The following is a 27,320-nucleotide window of genomic DNA, read 5'->3' on the forward strand; positions in this document are numbered from 1 at the left end:
CTAATTTAAAAAATAATTTATTAATTTGATCTCTTCATTTAAAGATAATATCCAATGCCTCCAAGTTCCCACCCAAGAGTTCTGTTGGACAGGGCTGGAAAAGTTCTGGAGAACATTCTTCTAGACCCTCTAGGCATCATGTCACAGGATATCCTCGCCACAGCTGGAAGAGTGACTCTGAGTATATGAACGAGGGGCTACAGTGGACTGTGCAGTACCTAGGGAGGGAGAGACAGGGTTGCAATGAAGTCTGGAGGGATTAGGGAATTCACTGATTGTACCAAACAAAAACTTATATTTCTTCTCTCCTATTCCATACCCAGGTGAAAGTGGGAAAGACAGGAAGAGAGACACCAAGCTGTTTTCTAGTTGACAGCTAGTGACTCTCTGATTATCTGCAAAGATTGGGAAAGGAACTTAAACATGACATGTAGATTTTCCAGAACTATTTACTCCTGGAGCCAGGAGTCCGTGAACATGTAGGTGGGATCTTGTAAGAAGCAGCCTTATCTAGATTGGGAATAAGCTATGATAGTTTTAGGCTGTGTGGATCTGGTCAATTTTTGTGCTGCCTACTTCTCTTTGCTTCTATGACTGGGCATTGCTGCAGAAAGGAAGAAATATGGAAATGACTTCAGCTTTGATTTTTTTCCTTCTGGAAGCCTGAAAACTCCAGTTTGCTTCCCTGAGCCCTTTTCCTGTTGCAGAACTAGGGTGTGGACTACAGGTCCTACCCATGGAAGATGGAGGTAGATACTTCACAGGGAATACAAACAACCCAGACAAGTCGCATCTTTAGGTAACAGATACTTTCAAAGATGTACTTTCCTGCACCCATTAAAATTTTAGTCTCAGCCAATCAGAAAACCTGGTGTCCTCATGCACTGGGATAACAGTGCAGTATGGCTCAGGCTCAGGTTTTGCTGGGCACACCACAGTAGGCCACACACTCTCACATGCAATGGCTTCAGGTATGGACCAGGGTCTTTCCCCCTAACTGGCTTTGGTTATGATGTTGTAGGTCATCATTCTTCTGGCCTTAATATGAGAGAAGAAGGGGTGTAGAATAATTGGTCTCCAAGTGAGAGCATCCAGGGTGAAGAGTGTGGGAATAAGGGTCGTTAGCACAAGAGAAGAGGCAGGTGATATTCAAGGCATGTAGTAATGGCATAAAGGTGGAATGTTGCTCTCATTCTGCTGAAGTGGGCACCATGGAAACCTTGGTGCTACCAGTTGCCAGTCAGGCCACAAGCCCAAGAACAGCACCAGGCAGTATAAGGACATATAAGAATGACATCACTTCAGATAGTCCTGAGAATGAGACCTAGCCCTGTTTGGGGCAAACCACTCGCTGGGAGCAATAGTACCTTCCTGCTTCCCTATCTGGGCTGATTGTAAGGAACAAATGAAATCATGCACACCAATGTGCTTTACACCTGTAACACTCTGCCCCAAGAAGCTATATGCCCTTTTGAGACTCCCTAGATGTGGACAGAAACATAAACTTTCTGCCTTTCTACCTTTTCCTTGGTCACCATTGCTGAGCACATGCTCCAGCCTCTCCCTCAGGCGGTCATTGAGGCTGACAGACTCCTCCAGGCGCTGGCGCAGTTTCTGGATCTCAGCAAGATTCTTTTCCAGCAGGTCAGCCGGTACTGCAAACCACCAAGACATAGGAGAGGTAGGAGGTGGGGAAGCCTGATCATCCCTGGGCAGCTGTGGGGCCTGCCTGGCATCTGTCTGCAAGATCTCTACCTATCTCTATCCTTCCGTCAGCTTCTTCCTCTCTCCTTGGCATTCCTGTCTCCTTGGCATTCAGGAAGCACCAGGCAACTTTAGTTAAAGCTCCTGGGCTTTCAACCACAAGGTGGCCCCTGTGAGGAAACACCACAGGCCTCCTCCCAGACAGAGATCACCAAGTACATCTAAGGGAGATGGACACGGGGTGAGAAACTACTAAAGGCCTCTAGGCAGAACTGGCCTAGTAATGGGAAAGGCTGTCTACCTCCTGGGCATGGATAACAATCCAGAGAATCTCCCTCTCCATCTCATCCCTCTCCCCCATGATGATCCCAACTCAACAGCCTTTGAGATTCACTCACTTACAGAGAGAAAGACCAAGGTAAGTGCATATGAAATTAAACCAGGCTGTGAATAATGAGTAATAGTGAATGTTCTCCTTTAACCAGCTTTGGCAAAAAAGGAACATGAAAGAGCCTGGGGAGGTGTCAGGATCTGAAGGGGGAACAGGAGAGAAGGGAACAATCTCCAAGGAAGGAAAAAGATGCACAGAGGGAGGAGGCTGAGAATAGGCTTTACCCACTGGGAGATTTTGCGTAGGGTCAGGTTTTTCTCTGAGAATTTAAAATGTCATATTGTTATATTACCCGGGACACAGAAATGGAGCTACTTCAAGCCATTCCTCTAAATAGCTGCACTCCTAGCTGCTGGGTGCCAGGATGCTTGGCTCCAAATCCAAAAGCAATGTTTATGGGGGCAGGATTGGCTCGTGGTTGTATGCATGGTGTGTGTCAAAGAGTGGAAAGAGTGTGTAGGGGTGGGTGACTCTGTAGAAATAGTTTTCCATCCTACAGTAGCTCTTGACCTAAGGAAGACCTTCCCCATGGAATCTGAGCTTAGCATTCCAGGGCAGTCTTAATCTAGGCTTAAGAAGGTTGTAGTACAGAGAGAAGCCAGCATTTAAATGTGAGGTAACTTATCCTCCTTGTAGAGCACCTCAGAATGTCCCTGACTTCTCCTACTCTCCTGCCCAGAGTGAGTTCCTAGGTAGGATGACTAGGAGAAGGCACTTACAAAGAACCAGCACTGAGCTGGTTCTCACTGTCTGGCTTATCCACATATTGTCCCATCATTTTTTATGAGCCAAGTTCTAACAGAGGAATCAAAAAATCCTCTGGCCAGGAAAGGAATGTGTCATTCCTATCAATGGGCTCGATTTCACCAAGTGCACCTTTGTGTTTTACCAGAGGTTTCGGAGTTGGGCTGGTACAAACAGGAGAAGGAGGCTAGGTCTCCAGATGCATTCATTTTTTGAGGCCTCATCTCTTCCCATGGGCCACTGCTACCGTGTTCTAGTGTCCTGCTCAGCTGGCCAGTGCCGCTCGAAGGATGGAAGGGCTGAGCAGACCTGGCTCCTTGGTTGCTGGGCAAAGCAGCTGAATCAGCAGAAGTGGCAGCGCTGGCATCTGTCCAGAAAGGAATGTGAGTGAGAAACCAACAGGGAAGTCATAAATGAGTGTTTTAAAGGTAATTATAGTGAGTTGAATAGTGTCCTCCAAAAATTCATTCAGTGAATGAATTCATTCAGTTCACTTGGAACTTCAGAATGTGATCTTATTTGTAAATGGGGTTTCTGCAGATGTAATAAGCTAAGATGAGATGATACTGAATTGGGGGTATGTCTTAAATTCAACATGACTGATGTCCTTATGAGAAGAGAGGAGACACAGAGATAAAGAGACACACAGAGAGGAAGACCATGTAACAACAGAGGCAGAGATTGGGGTGATGTGTCTACAAGCCAGGGGAACACCCCCAGAAACCATCAGAAGCTAGGAAGAGGCAAGGAAGAATCCTTCTCTGGAGCCTTCGGAGGGAGCATGGCCCTGCTGACTTCCTGATTTCAGACGCTTTCACCTCCAGAACTGTGAAAGAATACATCTCTGTTTGAAGACGCCCAGTTTGTGTTTCTTTGTGTTGGAAGCCCTCGAAAACTAATAAAGCAATCCATGCAATGAAGGCTAAGGCAGATGTCATCAGATTCATTTTCCAAGGACTCCCCATTTCACTCTAAAGTCACTGGTATTTCTCAGCCTATGACATAAGCAGTAGTGGTTAGATGTGATATCTGAGCATCACAGCACACACAGGAAAAATATGGGGCCCCTCTCCTAGCTCCTTTTATGATTCCCAATGCTGGAAAGATCCTGGGGAGGTACTTCAGAAATGTTTCTTCTAATAGCAGGACTCACACCCAGTCCTAGGAGTTCAGACAGTGAGGGGTGAAGCATTTTGTTGGTCTGTAAACAGGTGACTATTTATTCAACATTCTATGCCCTTGCCAGAAACACACCAGCTACTCCTTCCTGGGATTGTTTTACACTGAGGCTATCGGAGGAGGAGGGGAAAATGGCCTCCACTTCTGGACAATGTGCAGAGAACCGAGACAGTGTTGCTTCCACTCCTAGTGGTTCTCGCTCTGGCCTCGGCTGACTCTGGACCTGCAGTGAAGCTCAGCGGGTGTCTAAGGCAAGTGGTGATTTGGATTCTACCTAGAATGGCTTTTGACACTGCAAAAATAATTCTTATGTACAGCTCACATTGTCTGGCTCCTGTCCAAAGAACAGCTAGTGTACTGTTGCATAGGGGATTGTAGAAGCAGAAAACACATGGCATCTTACAGCTCAATGATGCCATGACAACATGGCCAGATCCTCTGGGCCCTTCATTACTGTCTCCCTTTAAGAGAAAAAACCCAGCTGGGGTGGCAGGGCCATAATTCAGAGAAAAGTTTGCGTCTTTCCCCTTTCAAGGATTATTATCAAGGGCTAAAGAATAGACACGTTTCTCCTCTGAGCAGGTGGGAGTGAGGTTTCTGTTTGCCCTCAAAACGTCATGTTCTTTTAGGAACTGTATATTTAAATCAGTATCCAGTAGGTCTCTCCTTCTCCAGTTGATAAAATATCAGATACTAATTAGAATCACTCTGAAATAAAGAGTAAGGACAACTATGTTAAGTCTTTAATACAATGCCTGACTTAAAGTAGGAACTCAATCAAAATGTGATTCCCACCCCCTTTCAAACCTCCTTTATCTCAGAAAATCAGTTTACTCTCAACCATGGCCATAGGAAGTTCTAAGTTTTATCAGTAACAGTGATCAGTGTTTTAACATTCCCTGGCCATACCACATGGGGAACATGCCCTACACTGCAGATGGAAAGCAACAGAGACTAGACTTTTGTGAGGGAAATTTAGCCTCACAGTGTAGTTGTCATGCCAGTGCACTACAGGTTGACTGTTCTAGAAATTCTGATTCAAAAAGCAAAGAGGAAGTGGTGATAAACAGTTGCCCCTCTGAAAGGACAGTGACTTCCAATGGGAAAGAGAAGGGCTTCAATCTCCCTCAGGAAAGATATTCGCAGCAAAAAGTAAGGCTAGTGCTCTCCAGAAGCATCACTCCAGAGGCCACACCTCACTGCAGGCAGTGGCAGGGATTGCAGGTAAGGGAAACATGGGCTTGCCCTTCTGCCATCTCTCGGGGCAGTGCTGAGGTTGAAACAAGTGCCTCTGGGCAACTGAATCAAGGATGCACGTAAAAGTCCCATTGGCCCCTTGAAATAGGTGATGTACACATCAGGGGCAGCTCATCTATTTACAAATGGTTAGATAGAAGTGTAATATGTATAAGGTCTTGTCCCATCTTCAGAGGCCAGAACTCTGTGCTGGGTACACAGAGCAGAAAAAGTGAAATGAGAAAAACACTGGCTCCAGAAGCCTAGCAAAAGAGGTGCTGAGGAGTGAGCACCCTCCGTATGTAGCCCCTGACTTCTCAGACTTCAGAGTGAAATACTCAGAACCTGAGCTTTGAGTCAGGTAGACTCAAAGTATATGTTACCCCAAGCTGCTTTGTCTTCAGTAAGTTCCTCAACTTTGCTGAGCCTCAGTGTCCTCCACTAGAAAAGCAGAACACCACTACCTACTTGAGGGGATCACTGTGTCAATTAAATGAGGCAACATATGTATAGTGGTCAATATTGTGAGCATAATAGGTGCTCAATCAATGAGAAGTTCTTGTCTTTCTTTGGCGGCTATAATCTTAGAGGAAACATTTTGCTGCTTTGCTCCTCATTGTGAAATGAGAAACGGGAGTAGTACCAGATCAAAACCCATTACGGGCTGGGCATGGTGGCTCATGCCTGTAAGCCCAGCACTTTGGGAGGCTGAGGCAGTTGGATCACCTGAGGTCAGGAGTTCGAGACCAGCCTGGCCAACATGGTCAAACCCTGTCTCTACTAAAAATATAAAAATTAACCGAGCGTGGTATCAAGCACCTGTAATCCCAGCTACTTGGGAGGCTGAGGCTGGAGAATCACTTGAACGCAGGAGGCAGAGGTTGCAGTGAGCTGAGATCGCACCACTGCACTCTAGCCTGGGCGACAACAGCAAAACTCCATCTCAACAACAACAACAACAACAAAAAAAAACCATTATGGCTCATTCATTACCTAAAATAGCCACTTTAGAAAAAAACATCAGCTACAGCCAGGGACTAAAAATAATTTCCTGGTATTGTCCACATTAGGATTTGATTCATACTGGCCTAAAACTTCAAACACTTTTCTCAGGAGGAAAATTAAAGAGAAAACTGAGCAGGAGAAAAAAACTTAATCTCTTCTTCCCATCTCTACCAAGGCTACCCCAAGGACCCTCTCAGGGAAATTCTCAGGAGGGACATGCTATGCTGGTTGGTGATATACTCAGCTTGAACCTCACAGAATGTCCCCGTTTACTGATGGTTTAGAGGGTGTTATAGCAAACTTATTAGGATGATGGATGGGGTCTGTAAATTCACAAATGATAAAGGTGATTTTAGTGGTGAACAAAAAGTAGGAACTGTGGCTGTTTACCCCAGGGATTCCAGGATCAGGTGCACAATGTTAGCAAGACTCATGTCCCTAGTTTGAAAGATGACATAATTGTGTGCAGTGAAGAGGAACTATTTGCCCCCTTTCTCCCCTTCCCAACTCATGCCCCCCAAGTCCAACACCATGTATGTGTCAGAGAGGATCTAGTGACTGATGACATGTGAGACTGGGAATGGAGAAAAGCTACCAGAAACCTTTGGGGCTTATGCTGAGCACTGAGTCCCATAGCTATGTCCGACTAGGTGCATCACGGTGGATCTATAGGGCCCAGCTGCAAAGATGCCACCTCTTGGCCTAGATAATGTGTGAGCACCGAAAAACTGGAACCATGTGGGTACTCACTGACTACAGTCACTGAAGGACGCACTTCCTGCTTGTCAAGCTGTGGAGACGTGCTGCTCGGGGAGTGATGTGGGGCAGACAGGGTGTGGTTGTTGCACCAGATCTGGGGCTGAGTCTGGGACTGGGCATCCCGCTTGGTCTCTAGGACTTCTGTCACTTTACTCATATTATGCATCTTCCTCAAGATACTAGTGGGGTAAGAAGGAAGAAAAAATAAAGGCCATCTAATGCCACAGCTGTACTAATCTGGAGGCTCACAGGAGAAGTAAAGGGGAGGTCAAGAGGATCATTCCTTCAGAGGAGAAGCCAAACAATTCATCTCTGTTTAGGGATAGAGTATGGAGGGAAGGCAGCGGGCAGGGAGAGCAGCAGTTGTCTGGTGCATTGGCTACAAACATCCTGAGGAAAAGAGAAGCCTTAACGGGCCCTTTAAATAACACTCATGCTTCCTTCACAAGACACCCAGAGACCCATAAGAGTTCAACTCCAGGTATGGGCATGGTGGCGCATGCCTGCAATCCCAGCAATCTGGGAGGCCAAGGCAGGAGAATTGCTTGAGCCCAGGAATTCAAGACCAAATTGAGAAACACAGTAGAGACCCTCTCTCTACAAAAAATAAAAATAAAAAATGAGCTGGGTGTAGTGGTGTGCACCTGTAGTCCCAGCTACTCAGGAGGCTGAGGAGAATCACTTGAGCCCAGGAGGTCAAGGATGCAGTGAGCAGTGATCGTGCCACTGCATTCCAGCCTGAGCAACAGAGCAAGACCTCATCTCAAAAATAAATTTTAAAAAATATAAAAAGAAAAAAAAAGTTCAACTCACTCTGTGAACATAGTTTTTTAAATAGTATTTGCCGTAGGCCGTTTAAAACAGATTCCCCGGGCAATGTAGCCTCACTGGTGTCTTGCAGTTTCTAGATCTCCTTCCCTAAGTATAGAGACACAGTATAAACTTTTGTTTGCAAGGAAAATTTGTAGCTGTTTAACATCTTCCAGCACTCCTTGGGTCACCCTTGAAGAAATCAGATATAATCTTACTCTGATCTTTAAATAAGGGAAATCCCTGGAGGTTCAGAAGACTCCTAAGACCCAGATAGGTTAGAGCAGCTCTATATTACTAAACTGGTGAATTAATTGGTGAAAATAAAAGAATAATACATTTTTTAAAAATGTTTAAAAGTGAGACTGCCTTATCACTAAGGATACATAATGGTTTAATGAATAAATAAGCTATTTGTTTTTTTACTGGCCGTGTATGCTACTATTTCTTTGAGCTTCTGGCTCTTGCTTCTGGATCCTTCACCAGATTACATCTTCGATAGTCCCTGAAAATTTGGAGTTACCTGAGAGTCGAAGGCACCTGTCCTACTTGATTCTTCTTAGTTGTACAGTCATCTGAGAACAAAATTCAAAAGGACCAGTCATGCTTTAAGTGGGTCTCATTTCCCAGACTGCAGACAAACACGGAGTTCTATCTGGGACCAGAGACCTAACTACCTGATGCTTGCCTTGATTCCAGGATACTATGAATTTTCCCAGATCTTGGGTTGAGTCTTTAGAGAGCTTGCCTGGCAGGCTTTCCTGAGCCCACCATGAAGGTCATCGTCTCTATTTGCTTTGCCCTGAGTCACAGCAAAAAGCTAAAAATGTCTTTATTCCCACAGATCATGGGACACGTATCCAGCTGCCCTCTGGACCACTCCAGTCAAAGCCTCCAAGTCCTGGCACAAGGCCAGCACCCAAACGCCTGGCTGTGTGTTCCACCATAGATTTCATGCAGAACCTTCTCCCTTCTCCAAGATGATAGACATCCCTGTCCCACCTGCCATGAGGAGACAGCACAGTGAACTCGCCTTCTGCTACTATGTGCCCTTGGGTCCTCAGGGAGAAATTTCATGTAAAAGGCTCCTGAAACAGCTAATTATCTCAACACCTTGTACTAGTACACACAGCGCCTAAACCATGCCAAAGTCAACATGATTCTTTTCCATTTTTTTGAAGTGCGCTGATTAATGTTACTTATTTAATCCCTAGAACAATCATGTAACATTCAAGGACTGGTATTATTTGACTTAATTTTTTAGGTAGAGAAACAGAAATCAAAATAAATATTAACCTGTCCAGAGCTAGTAAGGAACACATATAAGCTAGAGGTAGGGTCTTTGGATTCCCAGTTCAGGGCCCTTCCCAGTTCAGCTGCCCTTGTTCCTTCTGTCTTTCTGCCAATTAGTTTCAGATAAATACCATCATCCCCGGGGATGCCTCCTGCCCTCACAGTCATATTCCATGAGGGATGGAGGTGCTGGTGGTCATCATGGCATCCTCAACCCTTCTTCTTGGAGCTCCTTACCAGCCAGTCCTGACTCTGTCATGGTCTTAAGGTGGTAATTACAAAGCAGGACACCAGTTGAAAAGTGACTTGTGAATGGGGGTGGGATCCTGTGAACTTAGGACCTTGGGAAAGACTGAAAATCTTCCTAAGCTCCGCAGCCAACTTACCCGTGCTGAATTTTCTGGCAAGGCTCTCTGCCAGCTGGCTTCCTTTGGCCAGCTGCTCGCGGAAGTGCTGCTCCATATAGTGGTCAATGTTATTGCTGTGGAGTAGCTCCTCAAAGGCCTTTACTGTGTTCTTGACATGCTGAATGAGAAGCTCAGAGGCCACTCTGCCAAGCTTCATCTTCTGCCGTAGATGGGTTAACTCTCGAGCCTGATCCTGAATCAAGGAATGATACTTCCTAAAGTAGAAAAAAAGAAGTAAAGTTGGATAGGAATAACTGATAGGTTATAGCAATTTAGGAGAAGGGACTTGAGAGTATCACCAAAGGAGGCCACACACTGAATTCTAGCATATGTTTAGTGTCCTGAATATGGTAAAAGGAATGAAGGAAATGAAAACAATCTTTATGTGAAAGATCCCTTCTGAGATTGTCATTTTCCCTGCCACCTGCTAAAGAAGAAAAATCACATGATCATATTAATAGATGAAGAAAAAGCATTTGACAAAATTCAACACTCATTCATCATAAAAACTGTCAACAAAGTGGGAATAGAGAACTTCCTCAACTTGATAAAGAACATCTATAGAAACTCTACACTAATGTCATACTAGAAACTAGAAGCTTTCTCACTAACATCAACAATAAGGCAAGGATTTCCTCTCTTAGCACTCCTTTTCAACATCATACTGGAAATCCTAGCTAATGCAGTAAGATAAGCAAAGGAAATAAATGGTATACAGATTAGAAAAGACGAACTAAAACTGTCTTTGTTCACACATGATGCAGTTATCTATGTATTATACAAAATCTCCAACATGGTGAAACCTATCTTTACTGAAAATACAAAAATTAGCCGGGGGTGGTGACATGCACTTGTAATCCTTGGGAGGCTGAGGTAGGAGAAGTGCTTGAACCCAGGAAGCGGAGGTTGCAGTGAGTTGAGATCATGCCACTCTGCACTCCACCCTGAGCGACAAAGTGAGACACTGATTCAAAAAAAAAAGAAAGAAAAGAAAAAGAAAAAGAAAAGAAAGAAAATATGAAAGAATTGTCCACAAAAATCTCCTGAAACTAGTAAGTGATTATGTCAAGGTAAAATCTAAAAAAACATGTACAAGATCTGTATGAGGAAAACTACAAAACTCTGTTGAGATCACAGAAGCACTAAATACACAGAGAGATATTCTGTGTTCATGAACAGGAAGACTAAATATTGTCAAGATGTCAGTTCTTCCCAACTTGATCTGAAGATTCAATGCAATACCAATCAAAATCTTAGCAAATAAATTTTGTGAATATCAACTAATAGATGCTAAGGTTTACATAGAGAGGCAAAAGACCCAGAATGGCCAACACAATATTGAAAAGGAACAGAGGGCTGATTTGACCTGGTTTCAAGACTTACTGTAAAGCTACAGTAATCAGGACAGTATGAGATTTGTGAAAGAATAGACAAATAAGTCAGTGGAACAGAATAGAGATTCCAGAAGACTCCAAAATATAGCAGATTGATCTTTGACAAAGGGACAAGGGCAATGGACAAAAGATGGTATTTTCAACAAATGGTGCTGGAACAACTGGACATCCACATGCAAAAAAAGTGAATCTAGACACAGACTTCACATTCTTCATGAAAACTTACTCAAAATGGATCATAGGCTTAAATGTAAAACAGAAAATGATTAAAAGCCCCTAAAAGATAACAACAGCAGAAAATCTAGATGACCTTGTGTTTGGTGATGACTTTTTATTTATTTTATTTATTGATCTAAAGATTCAATGCAATACCAATTTTAATTTAGAGACAGTCTCTAAATAAATAAATTATTTTATTTATTTGTTGGAGGGCATGATCATGGCTCACTGCAGCATAATCACACCATGGTGTGATCATGGTGTGATTATGGCTTACTGCAGCCAAACTCTTGGGCTCAAGTGATCCTCTTGCCTCAGCCTTCCAAAGCCTGTGATTATAGGTGTGAGCCACTGAGCCCAGTTATATGATTACTTTTCATATATAACACAAAAGGCATGATCCATAAAAGAAATAACTGATAATCTGGACTTCATTAAAATTAAAAACTTCTGCTCTGCAAAAAACACATCGAGAGAATGAGAAGACAACACACTGGGAGAAAATAATTGCAAAAGACATATCTGGTAAAGGACTATTATCCCAAATACACAAAGAACTCTTAAACTCAACAATAAGAGAATGAACAACACCATAAAAAATGAGCAAAACACCCTGAACAGACACCTCACCAAAGATGACGGTAAATAAGAATATGAAAGGATGCTCAACATCATGTCATTAGGGAAATGCAAATTAAAACAATGAGATACCACTCTACACCTATTAGAATGGCAAAATCCAGAACACTGATAACACCAAATGCTGGTAAGGATGTGGAACAACAGGTATTTTCATTCATTGCTGGTGGGAATGCAAAATAGTACAGCCACTTTGGAAGACAGTTTGGCATTTTCTTGTGAAACTAAACATACTGTTACCAAATGACCTAGCAATCTGCTCCTTAGTATTTACCCAAATGAGGTGAAAACTTAACTTCACACAAAAACCTGCACATGATGTTTATAGCAGCTTTATTCATAACTGCAAAAACTTGGAAGCAACCAAGATGTCCTTCAGTAGGTGAATGGATTCATTTTGGTACATGCAGTCAATGGAATATTATTTGGTACTAAAAAGAAATGAGTTATGAAGCCATGATGACATGAAAGAAACTTAAGTGTGTATTACTAAGTGAAAGAAGCCAATCTAAAAAAGCTACATACTGTATGACTCTGACTAGATGACACTATGGAATAGGTAAAACAGTGGAGACAGTAAAAAGATCAGTGGTTGCCAGGTGTTAGGGTGAAAAGGAGAACGAATAAGCAGAGCACAGAGGATTTTTAGGGCAGAGAGTAGTCATTCATTATAATAGTGGATACATGTCATTATACATTTATACTTGTGTCAAAACCTATAGGATATACACCACCAAGAATGAACCCCACTGTAAACTGTGGACTTTGGGTGATGATGAGTTAACGTAGGTTCATCGATTGTAACAAATGTTATCACTCGGGGGCAAGATGTGGATAGTGAGGGAGGCTGTGTCTGTGCATGGGTAAGGGGCATATGGGAACTCTCTGTTACTTTCCACTCAATTTTGCTGTGAACTTAAAACTGCTCTTAAAAAGTCTATTAAAAAAAGAATGATCACAGGAGTATAATTTTTAAAAATATATTTGATAAAGTAGGTGTAGTGTAGGCTTTGCGAGAGCACAGGATTCTAATGTTATCTCTGCCAGAGGCTATTATGCAACTTTGATCAAATGACTGTCTCTTAGGGCGTAAGTGTTCTCGTTCTAAAATGATGAAATGAGACTGACTGACTCTTGAGTTTTTTGGGTGTTTTGTTTTGTTTGAGATGGAATCTCGCCCTGTCATCCAGGCTGGAGTGCAGTGGTGCGATTTTGGCTCACTGCAATTTCCGCCTCCCAGGTTCAAGTAATTCTTCTGCCTCAGCCTTCTGAGTAGCTGGGATTACAGGAGCCCACCACCATGCCCAGCTAATTTTTGTATTTTTAGTAGAGACGGGATTTCACCATATTGGCCAGGCTGTCTCCAACTCCTGACCTCAAGTGATCCGCCCACCTCAACCTCCCAAAGCGCTGAGATTACAGGCGTGAGCCACTGCACCTGGCCTAGAGTTATTTTACCTCTAACTAACATTATTCTCTGGGTCAGTGAAATTTAAGTGGAATATATTGGGCAGTGACCTAATGGAGCATGAAGCAGGATTTGAATCACTTCCAAAGCTGTGCACCAACCACTTAGACAAATTAGTGATTTCAGTAACTTAGTATTTCAGTAACTGGTGCTCACAGGCAAATGCGTAATGGATTAACCCCATATTATTTAAATGCTTCCAAAAAGCTATAGGAAAATGGCCATTAAAAACTAACTGACAAATCTAGCCAATGGGCCTCTATTTGACAATTCTGCAAGCTTATTTTTTAAAATTGAGCTTATCAAAATTGCCATTCCAGAAGCCAGGACCTGAGTTTCCATAGGGGATGGAGTAGAATGGAGGGGCCTCTGTATAAATCTACCTCCTCGGGAACTGGGATGGTTCAGCATTCACCGGAGTAACATATGAAGAAATAGGAGATTCCTACATGCTCCTGGGGATCCAGAAGAGAGACCACTCACGTGACTGGAAGATTTCCAGCTCAGGTAACCATGAAGACCATATATTTGGTGAATACATGCAATGTTAGTTAGAATAAAACCAAATTTCTCTGAATAATATAAAGTCATTACTAATAAAACTTTAATAGATTTTTCTCTAAAGAAATTTCCAGGAAGGTGTTAAGAGAAAGTCCTACAATTAAGGTATGGAGGCTGGCTGCAGGCCCTGAAAGCTACTCTGACGATCAATGACTTAATGCTGATAGTGGGAAGTCTCTTACCCACTGCGGGATACAGAGAACAATTCTGCTTCCTCAGGCTGAGGCTTCTGCTCACTCACTTCCTTCTCAGCAGGTCCCTTCTTCTCTGAGGGCTGATGCATCCCAGCCTTCAGCTGGGACATTTTCTCATGAAGAGTTCTCTTACAGCCGTCTTTGAAAGGCAGGACAGAGAAGAAAGATGTCTACGTCTCCACAATGGCCAGGCTTTTCTCCAAAGCTACCTAAAGAATTGAAACAAAATTATGGCTTCCAGAGGTTAGACTATTAGTGAAGATCCTGTAGGAGGATAGAATCTCAAGAGCAGAGCCTACCAGGAAGTAAAGAGTGAAGCGTACAACTTCCTCAGCCATGAGGACCCAACAATCCACTGGGTAAAGGAAAGATGGAGCAAGTGCGGGGAGTGGGGGGGTGCTGTTATGAGGAGGATGTGGAGGTCCCACAAGTGTTTAGAAAAAACAGGCAAATGATGAAATAAATGAATGATAACAAATGGGGTTTAAACTGAGCTAAGGGGTAAGTATTTTTGTTTCTTATAGTTGAGATAAGGTTCTTATAAAGTTCCCAGGGAATATCCCTTCAGAAGTCAGGAAGCATTTTTGCTTCCACAAGTTTTGAGAGCCATGAAGGCAGGAACACATTTTGAGATGCCAGAGCTCAAATCCCATGTCACTGGGACATCAACGATAGTGCTATGGAGAAGACTCAGGTTGCCAGCTCTTGAGTCACAATCACAGCATTAGAATGTGGAAGCAGCTGCAGAACCCAAGGAAGCCCTGCTTTCTGATAGCCACACTCAATGTAAGGCTGCCTGTTTCACCCTGGAGGTCTCTTATATCAGTGGAGGCCACCCCTCAACAGCCGGCTCTAATGTTTGTGTACCCTTTTGCTTATATTGTCAACCAATTTCTAACCACAGTAAAATAACCTAAGTATACCTCTCCTTGAAAACATCAAAACATTTTCTCAGCAGACAATTTCAATAAAAACAATTCTTGTGGCTTTTCCTTAATTAATTTTTTTTTAAACTTCTACTGATTCTTACTGTTCCTATTTAGGAACTCTCCAGGTTTTCACTTCCTACATTCTTTCAAAAGTATAGTGACTACAACTGGAGAATGATCATCTAAGTATGACTAATAAATTTAGCATCATGTTGTATTACCTTTTAATACATAATAAATAATATATCTCAATGCGATACTTGCTTCCTTTCCCTTGCAGTAGCAATGTGTAGGGGTTTCATTTAATATGAGGTCAATTTTTACCTTCCAAACTCCCATCCCACCCACCTTTGCTTGCACTGATGGGAAGGCTCAGTCTATATCTGGTTTGCCCACATTCCTAGGCTATAGACTTCTAGGGCTCCCAATCTGAGAGGCACCATTTTTTTGGAAGGTACTGAATTTTAATTTCTGTCTCCTTTGCATCCTTACCAATGCAAACTGCTTTCAGCCACTCTCTGCTAGCCTCTCACCAGCACAGAGCTGAACTCACAAATGCCTTGAGGGGAAAACCTTTACCAAATGTTCAGTTCACATCTCAATTCACTCTAGAATCTTGGCTTTTCAAGTCAGAATACCAGGACAGCTTCACATGTCTACCCATTCCCCACCCCCATGAGGTTACTTAAAGTGCTGCTGTTTTCTCTGATTCTTAACCACTGCCCTCTCCCCAGCTTCTCAGCCTCTTGTCCCTTGCCAAGAACTAGCAAATGCCCTGAGGGGAAAAATTGTTTAATTCCAATGATCTTCTCTCTCTCTCTCTCCACCCCCTTTCTGTAGCTGGCCCTGTGGGTCCTAGCTTTTCGAAGACTTCAAACAGTATTCCTTTAAACAAGATTTTATCTACTTCTTTTCAAAGGGAGTGCTGGTTTGCTACAAAACTCTATCGTAACTGAAAGAGGAAATCTACAAATTCCAGGTAAATCAAATTTTCTTACCTTGATTTCTGAAGAAAACAAAAAAAAAAAAAAAAAGAGAAGAGGCCACTGGTAGGTACATACTTGCATTTTTCTTGTAATACTTAGGTAATTCTGAATGGGTATTAAAGGCTTTTGCTAGAATCAAGTGCAAAAGATTGTCTACCATGAACTAAACAATCATGCCTGCCCAAGGTCCAAGAATTTGATAAGGTTGGATCCAGTCCCCTGGTGCACTAACAGAGATCCTGTAGGGGATAGAATCCTCCTATAGAATTCTATGTCTGCACTTTGAGTAGATCCTTCAAGTAACCAGTTTTTCAGACACCTGGCCATTAATGTGGGGAGAAGAGGTCAACTAAACCATTGAACATTTCTAATTTATTTTAGGGAATGTTGAAAGTTCTCACTGGCACAGTTAGAAATGAAAACAAAGACATAATAATAATAATAATAATAATAACTGTTTCAAGAGCATTATCATATGACTGGCATGGTTCCTAAGTGCTTTACTGTCTAGTAACTTATTTAGTCCAAGTAACAACCCTACAAGATAGTGTTGATTTTTTTGTTTGGTGGTTGTTGTTGTTGCTGCTGCTGTTGTTTGAGATGGAGTCTCTCTCTGTCACCCAGGCTGGAATGTAGTGGCGTGATCTTGGCTCACTGCAACCTCTGCCTCCCGGGTTCAAGTGATTCTCCTACCTCAGCCTCCTGAACAGCTGGATGACAGGCCCCCACCATCCTGCCCAGCTAATTATTGTATTTTTAGTAGAGATGGGATTTGACCATGTTGGCCAGGCTGGTCTCAAACTCCTGATCTCAGGAGATCTGCCTACCTTGGCCTCCCAAAGTGCTGAGATTACAGGCTGAGCCACCGCGCCCAGTCGATAGTGTTGATTATTATAACCCCTTGTTGCAGATGAGAACATTGCACTGAAAGACTGAACTTACCTTTCCAAGGGTCCCATCATCTCTATGAGATTGAGAGCCAGGACTCATCCAGACCCTTGCTCTGAGCCATTAGGCTTGGTGGGAACTAAGAAGATCTCACTAAGATGCGCATTCCCTCCTTCTTGCTCAGTGTGCAAGATTTCGAGGAGAAAATGGAAATTAAAAGTAAGACCTACAAGATGGCTATTATTTTAAAAAGAAGGAAAGAAAATTACCAGTGTTGGTGGTGATGTGGAAAAATTGAAACCCCCGTGCACTGTTGTTGGGAATGTATTAGGTTGGTGCAAAAGTAACTGTGGTTTTTGTCATTACTTTTAATGGCAAAAATCACAATTACTTTTGCACCAACCTAATAAAATGGTACAGCTACTGTGGAAAACCATATGGTGGTTACTAAAAATATTAAAAATAATATCACATGATTCAACAATTTTACTTCTGAATATATACTCAAAAGAACTGAAAGCAAGGACTCAAAGAGATATTTGTTCACCTACATCAATAGCAGTATTACAATAGCTAAAGAATGGAAACAACCCCAGTGTCCAACAACAGGTAAATGAATAAACAAAATGTGGCAAATACCTGCAATGGAATATTATTCAGCCTTAAAAGGAAAAGAAATTCGGACACATGCTACAACATAGATGAACCTGAAGACATTATGCTAAGTGAAATAAACCAGTCACAAAGGGAAAAATACTATATAATTCTGCTTATATGAAGTACCTAGAGTAGTTAAATTCGTTAGAGACAGGAAATAGAAAGGTGGTTGTGCTAGGGGATAGGGAGGGAAGAATGGGAAATTAATGGGTATAGGGTTTAGGAACTTTAGTCTAAGAAAGTAGAATATTGGATGCCAGAAATTTGGTTTTCTTTCTGTTCCAAGATCCCCTTTAGCTAGAGCAATATATTGAAGTCAGAGTTCTTAAGGGAAAATCATTGTGTATGGAGATCTTCCTGTGGATCAAATGTGATTCAATAGTAGATCAAAAGATATTCCACTTTTGCAAATATTGACACCTGTTGGACTCACAGGATTTTATCTAGTATTAGATAGATAAGATGTGAACCACTTCCCAACACTGCAGACTCAAATACTAGGAAATACTAAGAACCTCAAGACAAACAAATAGCCAATCCAAAAAGACTCACAGACTAGATAAGCTGTCAGCTACCACCTAACAGATAATGTATTCCTGTTAACCACTATCCCCAGATGTTCATTTCATAAAATCAAAAACAGAATTCCATATTGATCACTGATGGGAAAAAATAGTCAACAATGTACAAATGGGAGAGAGAAAAAATACTTGTCTAAGAATTACATTTAGTGTCTAAAAGTCAAATAGCTCAATTTCTGCTCATGAGATTCAACAGATGAACTGAGGGAACATATGCCAATAACTCTGAGATTACAGGTCTACATGGAATGCCCGTAAGGTGCAGGATTCTATTAGCTGTGATGATATGTCTCACGTGGGCAAATCTTTGTGGAAATAGCAGGAAAAAAGAAAAACTGTCAAGGAATAATATAGAAACAGTGTGATGGTTAATTTTATGGGTTAACTTGGCTAGACCACAGTGCCCAGGTATGTGGTCAAATATGATTTCAGAGGTTTCTGAGAAAGGGTCTTTTGGATGAGAGTAACATTTACATTAGTAGACTTTGAGTAGAGCAGGTTGTCCTATGTCATGTGGGTGGACCTCATCCAATCAGGTGAAGGCCTGAATGGAATGAGATTGACCTTCCTAGAAGAAGAGGAAATTCTACCAACAGAATATTTTAGGACTTGCATAACAACTCTTCCCTGGGTCTCCAGCCTCCCTGCCTCGAACTTTCACAATCATGTGAGCGAATTCTTTAAAATAAATAAATAAAAATAGATAATAGATAGATGATTCTGCTTCTCTGGAGAACCTTGACTAATATAGATAGCATACTAATTCACCCTTGCCATTTACAGAGGAAAGAGTGGAGTAATAAATATCAGACACCAATAACGTTTTTCTTCCCTTGTGAAAGCTGCTTGGCACAAAGCTATTACGGGCGCGGTGGCTCAAGCCTGTAATCCCAGCACTTTGGGAGGCCGAGACGGGTGAATCACGAGGTCAGGGATCGACACCATCCTGGCTAACCCGGTGAAACCCCGTCTCTACTAAAAAATACAAAAAATTAGCAGGGCGAGGTAGCGGGCGCCTGTAGTCCCAGTTACTCGGGAGGCTGAAGCGGGAGAATGGCATAAATCCAGGAGGCGGAGCTTGGAATGAGCTGAGATCCGGCCACTGCACTCCAGCCTGGGCGACAGAGCGAGACTCCGTCTCAAAAAAAAAAAAAAAAAAAAGAGGTGACTCTAGCCTGGTCTTCTCCAGACCTGCTCACCACAGAAACAAATTATAGCTATACAAAATATCTTGAAGGTTTAGCTGAAGAGATGGGGAGATACCCTACTGCTCAATGTCCCTCATGTCACCTGTTGTACCTCCCCTTAGTTAAGTCAGGAGGGCAACACTCCTTTTATTTTTTATTTTATTTTGTATGTTTGTGCGTATGAGATGGAGTCTCGCTCTGTGGCCCAGGCTGGAGTACAGTGGCATGATCTTGGCTCACTGCAACCCTGCTTCCCAGGTTCAAGTGATTCTTGTGCCTCAGCCTCCTGAGTAGATAAGATTACAGGAAAATCATTAATTTCAAAAACAACATGTAAAGGATTAGATGATGGAATAAACAAAAGAAGAAATGCCTTCATCAAAAATAATGCAGAGGGCAATAATAATCTTGATTCTACTGATAACATTATTGATCGAGCAATTATTAAATCTAGGCACATCCTGCAAATGAGGTATTATTACCATCCTCATATTGCAGTTGAAAAAATATTGAGGTACAAATAGCTTGTCAACAGCCCAAGGGCACAGACAAACAGAAACAAGATTTCACCCAGAAGCCCTGAACAGATCACACACAGTTTCTCTTGTTCCCTAGTCCAAGGAACTTCTGTACCCTCCAATTACATTTCTTCCCAGGCAGAGACCTTCTTGGAGGATGAGAAGCAGCCACTAGATGACAGGAGGGGAAGTGAGGTATGTAGTCTTCAAGGGAGCAGACCACCTTGGGAGTTATAAAAGGGTACAGACGCCTCTGGGTGGGGTCGAACCACCAACCTTTTGGTTAACAGCCAAACGCGCTAACCGATTGCGCCACAGAGACACAGCTAAGCTTTTGCTTTCATTCGAAAAGAGAGTAAGCTGTCACTAAACGCTAGCTAACACCATGCACCTTTTGCAAAATGACTGGGTAATCTCCAAAGCCTCGGAAAGCCTGAGCAGTCAGAGCGACGAATCCACTTGTTTGTCAAGTTTGAAACCTGTGCGTTGGGTGATTCCGAAACGCCCCGCGCCCCGTCTTGTCCCCTCACCTAACTCAGAAGCCAGCGCCTCCGGAGACGCCGGGACCGCGACTCCTGTTAGAGCGACTTGGGCCCCAGGGAAGCTGAAACGCCCAGGGCGCTCAATTAGGACTAGTTGAATTAATAATACATTTGAGAGACTGAATATACAATCGGACAGTGGCCGGATTATACGTAAAAATAGAACTCTGATCCACTACCAGGGGCCACCTGTACAGGAAATCAACTTCCTTATCTACAAACAACCGGGGAAGCCAGCCTGCTATTATATAAGTCAGACTCACGGGGAGCAGTTATCTGTAGTAACAAACAATAACTTCCATAACAATCGGCTCCAAATGGCCAGAGCTTGGTTAGTAACTGACACTTTCCCTAATTTATCTTCCCACTTGCAACTTAGGACGAACCAGGGAAAGCCAAATATGCACCCATAACCAAGCACACAGGATGTCCCCCTTCTAGTTAGCCCCCCTCCCCCACACCAACAGCCTCCAATCAGGGCACACCTGAAGCCTTCCCTTTCCTCAGCTCTAAAGCTGTCCCACTCCTCTGCCTGCCTTCTAGGCTCCGTCAAAATGCAAGTGCCGCTGGCTGATGCCCTAGTGTCAGAATAAATAACCATTGCTTTTTTCATTTGATTGGCCTTCATTTTCACACTTTGTCATCTTTAAGCTTTTAGTCCTTTGAAAAATTCTGAGAGTGGAAAATAAATGAAAGGTTTTTTTCAAAGTGGGGAGTTCTTTTTTTAAAGGCTTTATTCTGGTCAACAGATTTCCAAGTGTGCAATGTCCCATGGGGTAGGCCACAAAGGGGCCTAGAGTGCACCATCTGCGCTGCTGCAGCTCCTGGCTCTCAACAGATCTGAGATCTAAGGGGTCTGTGGGGTCAGTGGGCAAGATCAGGAAAGGGGCAGGGACCAAAGGAGACATGAAGAGGGAAACAGCAGGGACAATGAGACCTCCCAGGAGACTTGTGCAGAGGCAAAGCCTGGATCCTGAGAGATAAGAATTGTTTTTGTCATGTATTTGAATGGGAAGAAATAGAAAAAGGACATGAAAGAGAAAAAAAAACACAAGAACTTGTAGCTATCCAAGAGCAAAACAGGAAAATATTGTGGATGTTTTTGCATCAAAAATATTAAAAGCAGCCCACTGGCAACCCCAGGTTTATGATGCACCATGATAGTATAACAGTTAGCACTCTTCGTTGTGGCCGAAGCAACCTTGGCTGGAATTGGAGCCGCAGTAGCATCTGGCTTCCTTCTTGGCAAGATTTGGTATGTGTTACAGTTTCACTTTTTAAATCCCCTTACCAACTGCACCCAGTAGCTGTGGTCAGAGAGTAGGGCTGTGTCTCCCTGCAATACAGTCAGGACAAGAGAAGGAAACCCCCACAGTGCACTGACCTAGGGCAGAGTCTTTGGGGAAGGTTAGAAGGGGCCGTGTGTCTGAGCATGTGCAGGAACCATCTCAAAAGGTAAAGAGCCCTGACTCTCCAGGAGCCTTGTCTGTAGCTTCAACTGATGTAATGGTGTGGTAATAAGCATTTTTCTGGCTGAGATATTTCAAAGGTCAGTAAGGCCTTTTTAGATGCAATGACAATGAGCTTTGTATGAGTTCTCATTCAACAGGGTATTTTACAATAAAATCTGATAATGTAAAACCCAATAAATGTAATAGAACCTAAACTGGATGCCATCCTCCACCTCCCCCACCCCATTTTTTGGTGGGGGGAGGGGAGCTAATAGTACATTATTGAAGTATAATTCACAAAGAGTAAAATGCACAAATCTTAAGGGCATAGAAATGTAACCATCACCTAGATCAAGTTATAGAAAATTTCCGTCAGCCCAGAAAGGTCAATAACCTCCTGCAGATTCCCACCTACCTTCCTTTCACTTAGGCAAACCATTCTGATTTCTATCTTCACAGATGAATGTTGACTGTTTCTGAAATTCACATAAATGAATATACATTTTTGTGTCTGACTTCTAATTTCATGCAGCATAATGTTTTTGATATGCATCCATGTTTTGAGTATATTATTTTGGTGTTATTAATGACAATTAATTCTGTGTGGTTGACTGGGTTATTTCCAATTCTGGCTCTCATGAGCAAAGCTGCTATATTCTAGTACGATTCTTTTTGTAGACATGTGCACTCATTTTTCTTGAGTTTGTTTATACTTTGAAGTGGAGTGGCTAGGTCATGGAGTAGGTCTAAATTTAACTTTATTATAAACTGCCAAACAGTTGTCCAAAGTGGTTGTGCTATTTTACCTTCTCACCAGCAACGAGAGTTATAGTTACTCCACATTCTTGTCAGTACTTCTTGTCTTTCAAGATTCTTCCATTCAAGCTGTTAAAATACCTTAAACTGAGTAGCTTACAAACAAGAGAAATTTATTTCTCACAGTTCTGGAGGCTGGGAAGTCCAAGTTCAAGGTGCCAGCAGATTTTGTGTCTGATGAGGGCTCACTCTCTGGTTCATAGGCTGTGCCTTCTCCATGTGTCCTCACACGGTGGAAGGGCAAACAAGCTCCCTCCAGCCTCTTTTATAAAGATACTAATCCTATGCATGAAGGCAGAGTCCTCATGATCTGATCAGCTTCCAAGGGCCTAAACTTCCTATTACCACCAACTTGGGGATTAGGAGTTCAACAAATAAATTTGGTGGGGGGATGCAGACACACAAACATTCAGACCATAGCATTGCATAAAGGTAGCTCATCACTGAAGTTTTAATTTGTGTTTCCCTAATAAGTAATGATTTTGAACATTTTTCCTTATGTCTTTTGGCCATTTAGAAATTTTGTGTGTGTGAAGAAAGCCTATTCATGTATTTTGCTCATTTTTAAATAGCTTGGCTTTTATTATTAATGTCTAAAAGTTCTCTCTAAATATTCAATATCTGAGTTATTTTTCAAATAAGCATACTGCAAATATCTTCTCCCAGTCTTAAGAAGGCTTGCCTTCTTTCTTGTGGTAATTTTTTGATGAGTAGCAGTTTTTAATTTTGATGAAATCCAATTTTATTTTTTTGTGACCTCTAAGACACCTTTCCTACCCGACAATTGTGCATATATTTTCCTGCATTTTCTTCCAGAAACGTGTGTTTTTATTTTTATTTTTAAATCTATAATTCTTCTTAATTTCATTTTCTGATCTCAGCACGATGCTTAACCACTATAAAATCCACAACTTGCAGACCAACAGTTCAGTCTCCCGGAAACTTGTATAACCCTTGATGTAACAACATTTACAGTAGTTTCCTGCTGTGCTCTTTGACAGCTATAGATCCTTGTGCTTCCACCCCTCACTCCCTCCCTCTCTTGCCTTCTCCCTTCTTCTCTCTCCTTTTCTCACCCCTACAAGGTGAGAAAACCAGAAAGACCTAAAACTGAGGAGAAGAAAGACCTGGTCTGATCTGCGCTCAAGATATTAGAGCACAAGAAGAAGAAAGACTGGGTCTGATCTGTGCTCAAACCACACCTGTATTCTGGTTTGTAAATCTAGTTCTGCCCCTGTGTGGCCTTGGATAAATAACTTAAACTTTATGTGCCTCCATTCTTTCTTCTATAAAATGGAGCTAATAAGAGTAGTCTTAGGCCAGGTGTGGTGGCTCATGCCTATAATAATCCCAGCACTTTGGGAGGCCAAGGCAGGCAGATCACTTGAGGTCAGGAGTTCAAGATCAGCCTGGCCAACATGGTGAAACCCCATCTCTACTAAAAATACCAAAATTAGCTGGGCATGGTGGCAGGCACCTGTAATCTCAGCTACTCAGGAAGCTGAGGCAGGAGAACTGCTTGAACCCAGGAGTTGGAGGTTGCAGTGAAGTGAGATTGCACCACTGCACTCCAGCCTGGGCAACAAAGCAAAACTCCATCTCAAAAAAAAAAAAAAAAGAAAGAAAGAAAGAAAAGAAAAAAGTAGTCTACTTCCTTTTGCCATTGTTAGCTGTGTCTGGATATGGTTGACGATTAATTAATAATCAAGCAGAATGATCTTCCTCATTGTCATTTTCCTCTGCATTATTTTTGAAAGCCACTGTGCTGATGTTTTGCATCTTAAATTAGTTTTGCTTCTAAGAATTCCTGTACATGGACTCATGGAGAATGCCCACTGTTATGTCCAGTTCTTTCTTTCTGCATAATGTCTCTGAGTTTTATTCACATTGTTGAGTATATCAGATGTTCATTCCTTTTTATTGCTGAGCAGTATTCCATTGAATGAGTATACCACAGTTTATTTACCAGTGTCCTGATAATAGACACTTAGGTTGTTTGTAGTTTTGGGTATTGTGAATAAAGCTGCTATGAACGTTCCTGTTATAATTTGTGTGTGTGTGTGTGTGTGTGTGTGTGTGTTTTAAAGTCTCTTGGAAGAATATCTAGATGAAGAATTGCTAGGAAAAAAAAAGATGTTTATGTTTAAATTTATAGGAGACTGTCAAACCAAAGTGATTATAACATGTTACATTCCCTCTAAAAATATATGAGTTCTAGGTTTTCCACATCTTCACCAAGATTTGGTGTTTTCTGACTTTATAATTTTGCCATGCTAAAATGGTGGAGTGGTATCTCAATCTTGTTTAAGTTTATTTCTCTCACAACTAATGATATTGAGTACTCTTTTATGAACTGACTGGCCACTAGTATATTTTCCTGTCTGAAATGTCTGTTTAAGCTTTTGCCCATTTTTAAGATGAGTGTTTCCATTTCTAATACTGAATTGCAGGAGCTAATTATATACTCTGGATACAGGTTCTTGGTTAAATACGTTTTGTGAATATTTTCTCCTAGTCCATGGCTTGCTTTTTCATTTACTTAATGGTGTCTTTGGATGAAAAGACATTTCATATCGATAAAGTCTAATTTATCATTTTTCTGTTTTACCTATTTCTCTGTGTAATATTTAGAAAATACTTGCTTTCTGCCAAGTCATAATAACATTTTCATGCATTTTCTTCTAAAACTTTATAGATTGCATGGTTTGTTCTGTGATCAAACTCAAATTAGCTTTTGTGTATGTTGTGAGGTAGGGATTGAGATTTTTTTCCTCACTAGGAGATATCTAGTTGGTCCAGCACTATTTGCTGAAATGACTCTTCTTCCCCATTGTACTGCTTTGGTGCCTTTTTTGAAAAAAAAAAAATCAATTGGCCATATAACAAGGATCTGTTTTAGGTGTCTCACTTCAGTTTCATTTATCAATATGTGTATCCTTTTGCCATGTTCACACTGTTTTGTTTATAGTAATAAATAGCTTAATAGTAAGTCTTCCAGGTTTGACAACTCAATAAACCTGAAATGTGTACATCCTGTGGTGCCACCATGAAAATCAAGACATGCTGTCACTTAATCTCCCTCATTTCACTAGAGGACACATCTCTCATAAATAATGGTTGACCCCTTAGCCAAAGATCCTCTGTTGCACTCTCTGGAGAAAATAAATCTCCAGTTGCCTTAAGAGCTGATCTAGAGGTGATCTAGATACCTGCAACATTCAGCAATGAATTTAGGTTTTCCTTGGAAAAAAGTTCATTTTCAATGTGTTTTTTTTTTTTTTTTTTTTTTTTTTGCCACAGAATTTTTTTTTTCCTGTTACTTAGTAGCATGAAGTACAACATTTGGTTTGCAATTTCTGTTCTGTGTAGGAAGAAAAACTTTAGTGGAAACAACCAGTACTTAAAGACCATTTTATGAGGCTGTCATTCACATATTATCTCTTTTGCCGTTTTTGTTAAAATGGTATAAGGTGGGCTTTATATGCTTTCTGTATATTCTTTGGAATGTGTATTTAAATTAAAAACAAAATTAAAATATTCATCCTAGACTCAGGTTAAAGTCCACCAACAATACACTTAAAATAGGATGGGCCCAACCTAAGTGTACAACCTACCTGCTTGAAGTGTGTAGTTGGTGTGTGTGTGAGACATTCTCAACAGTATTTGTGTTCCCTGATGTAGTGATTTTCGTTTTCTTCCCACCCTTGAAAGTCCTCGACTTAAAACCCATCTAGAACATTTCCTTTGCTAAGACTTTAAAGTATTCTTTCTTCAAGTAAGGGCAGTTTTTAAATAGTTATCAGTTACATGCTTGGAATTCATAGAAAGCTTGGGGAGAAACAATCCAACGGCACAAGTTCAAGCGCCCGACGGGGCGGAGAAGGGACTGTATACTCACTGATTGCCAAGCCGAGATTGTCCGCCTTGCCTGCTTTGGCTGAGACTAGAGACGGAAACTCCATTCAACAGCGACTAGAGGGCTGAAACAGGGCGCAAGAGTGCGGCTGCCCTTCGCCTACCGGTCCCTCCTGCCTTGGCGCCTTCGGAGTTCGAACTGACCCGGGACGTTGCTGGAGCCGGCAGGAACTGCAGACTCACCACGCGCGTCCCCGCACACCCGCACCTGCGCCTGGAGAACTCCTCGCCAATTGAATACCCGGTCCCCCGCCGAGCTTCGCTGCAGGTTACAGGAAAGAGGTGCAGGGTTGCGGTCCCGGCGAGAGAAGCCGCGCGGAGAGGACCGGGTCCTGCCACTGGTCCCCGAGAAGACAGGCCTAGAGAGGCCGATTTTGACCTGCAGGGCCACAGTCCAATGGCCGCTTAAAACCCTAATGTCTGGTAGCGAGTTGAAGCGATCTCTGTGCCTTGCTTGTCGTTTGCCAAAATTCAGAGACCAAGAAAGACAATAGCTGTGGGGATCAAAATCCGCAATTAACCAGAAAAGAAACATGATCCTGTGTTAGCTTGTTTAGGAAAAAAGGAAGAAGGAAGGAAAGAAGGAAGGAAGGGAGGAAAGAATGGAGGCAGGGAAGAAAGATGAAAAAATCAACCAAAAAAAGAAACATGATTTACTAACTAATCGGATGTGGGTCGTGAGAGAAAGACCTGCGTCCAGTTTTTGGCCTGAACGTGTCGAGGGTGGAGTTGCCATTAACTAACGTGGGAAAAGGCAGGTGTAGTAAGTTGTAGAGAAAATATCCGGAATTCCGTTCAGGGCTCTGGGGTCTTCCTTGAAAGTGTTTTCCATCCAGGCCGTCTCGGT

The 27,320-nt window shown here is 42.2% G+C and overlaps 1 protein-coding gene and 1 non-coding gene across 4 annotated transcripts; both read right to left on the bottom strand.

Annotated features, from left to right (window-relative positions):
- Window positions 1-27,045, bottom strand: LOC101004501 (myomegalin). 3 transcript variants are annotated; one of them, XM_021923162.2, is made up of 9 exons: window positions 26,457-27,045; window positions 22,158-22,218; window positions 13,992-14,212; window positions 9,508-9,743; window positions 8,352-8,403; window positions 7,010-7,197; window positions 2,985-3,206; window positions 1,521-1,655; window positions 1-218 (listed from the first exon to the last, which is right to left on the bottom strand). In XM_021923162.2, exons 3-9 carry the CDS (start codon window positions 14,111-14,113, stop codon window positions 142-144), a joined length of 1,032 nt encoding a protein of 343 aa, XP_021778854.2. In that variant the 5' UTR covers window positions 14,114-14,212; window positions 22,158-22,218; window positions 26,457-27,045; the 3' UTR covers window positions 1-141. The 3 variants fall into 3 exon arrangements, with proteins under 3 accessions (XP_021778854.2, XP_009178344.2, XP_003892603.3); XM_009180080.3 differs by lacking the exon at window positions 22,158-22,218; XM_003892554.5 differs by lacking the exons at window positions 22,158-22,218; window positions 26,457-27,045 and adding an exon at window positions 14,303-14,692.
- Window positions 19,998-20,071, bottom strand: TRNAN-GUU. The gene has a single exon. It is a non-coding gene; the product is annotated as a tRNA-Asn (tRNA).
- Window positions 27,046-27,320: the final 275 nt, after the last annotated feature.

Source organism: Papio anubis, chromosome 1 (genome assembly GCF_008728515.1).
Source record: "Papio anubis isolate 15944 chromosome 1, Panubis1.0, whole genome shotgun sequence".
Lineage (NCBI taxonomy): Eukaryota > Metazoa > Chordata > Mammalia > Primates > Cercopithecidae > Papio > Papio anubis.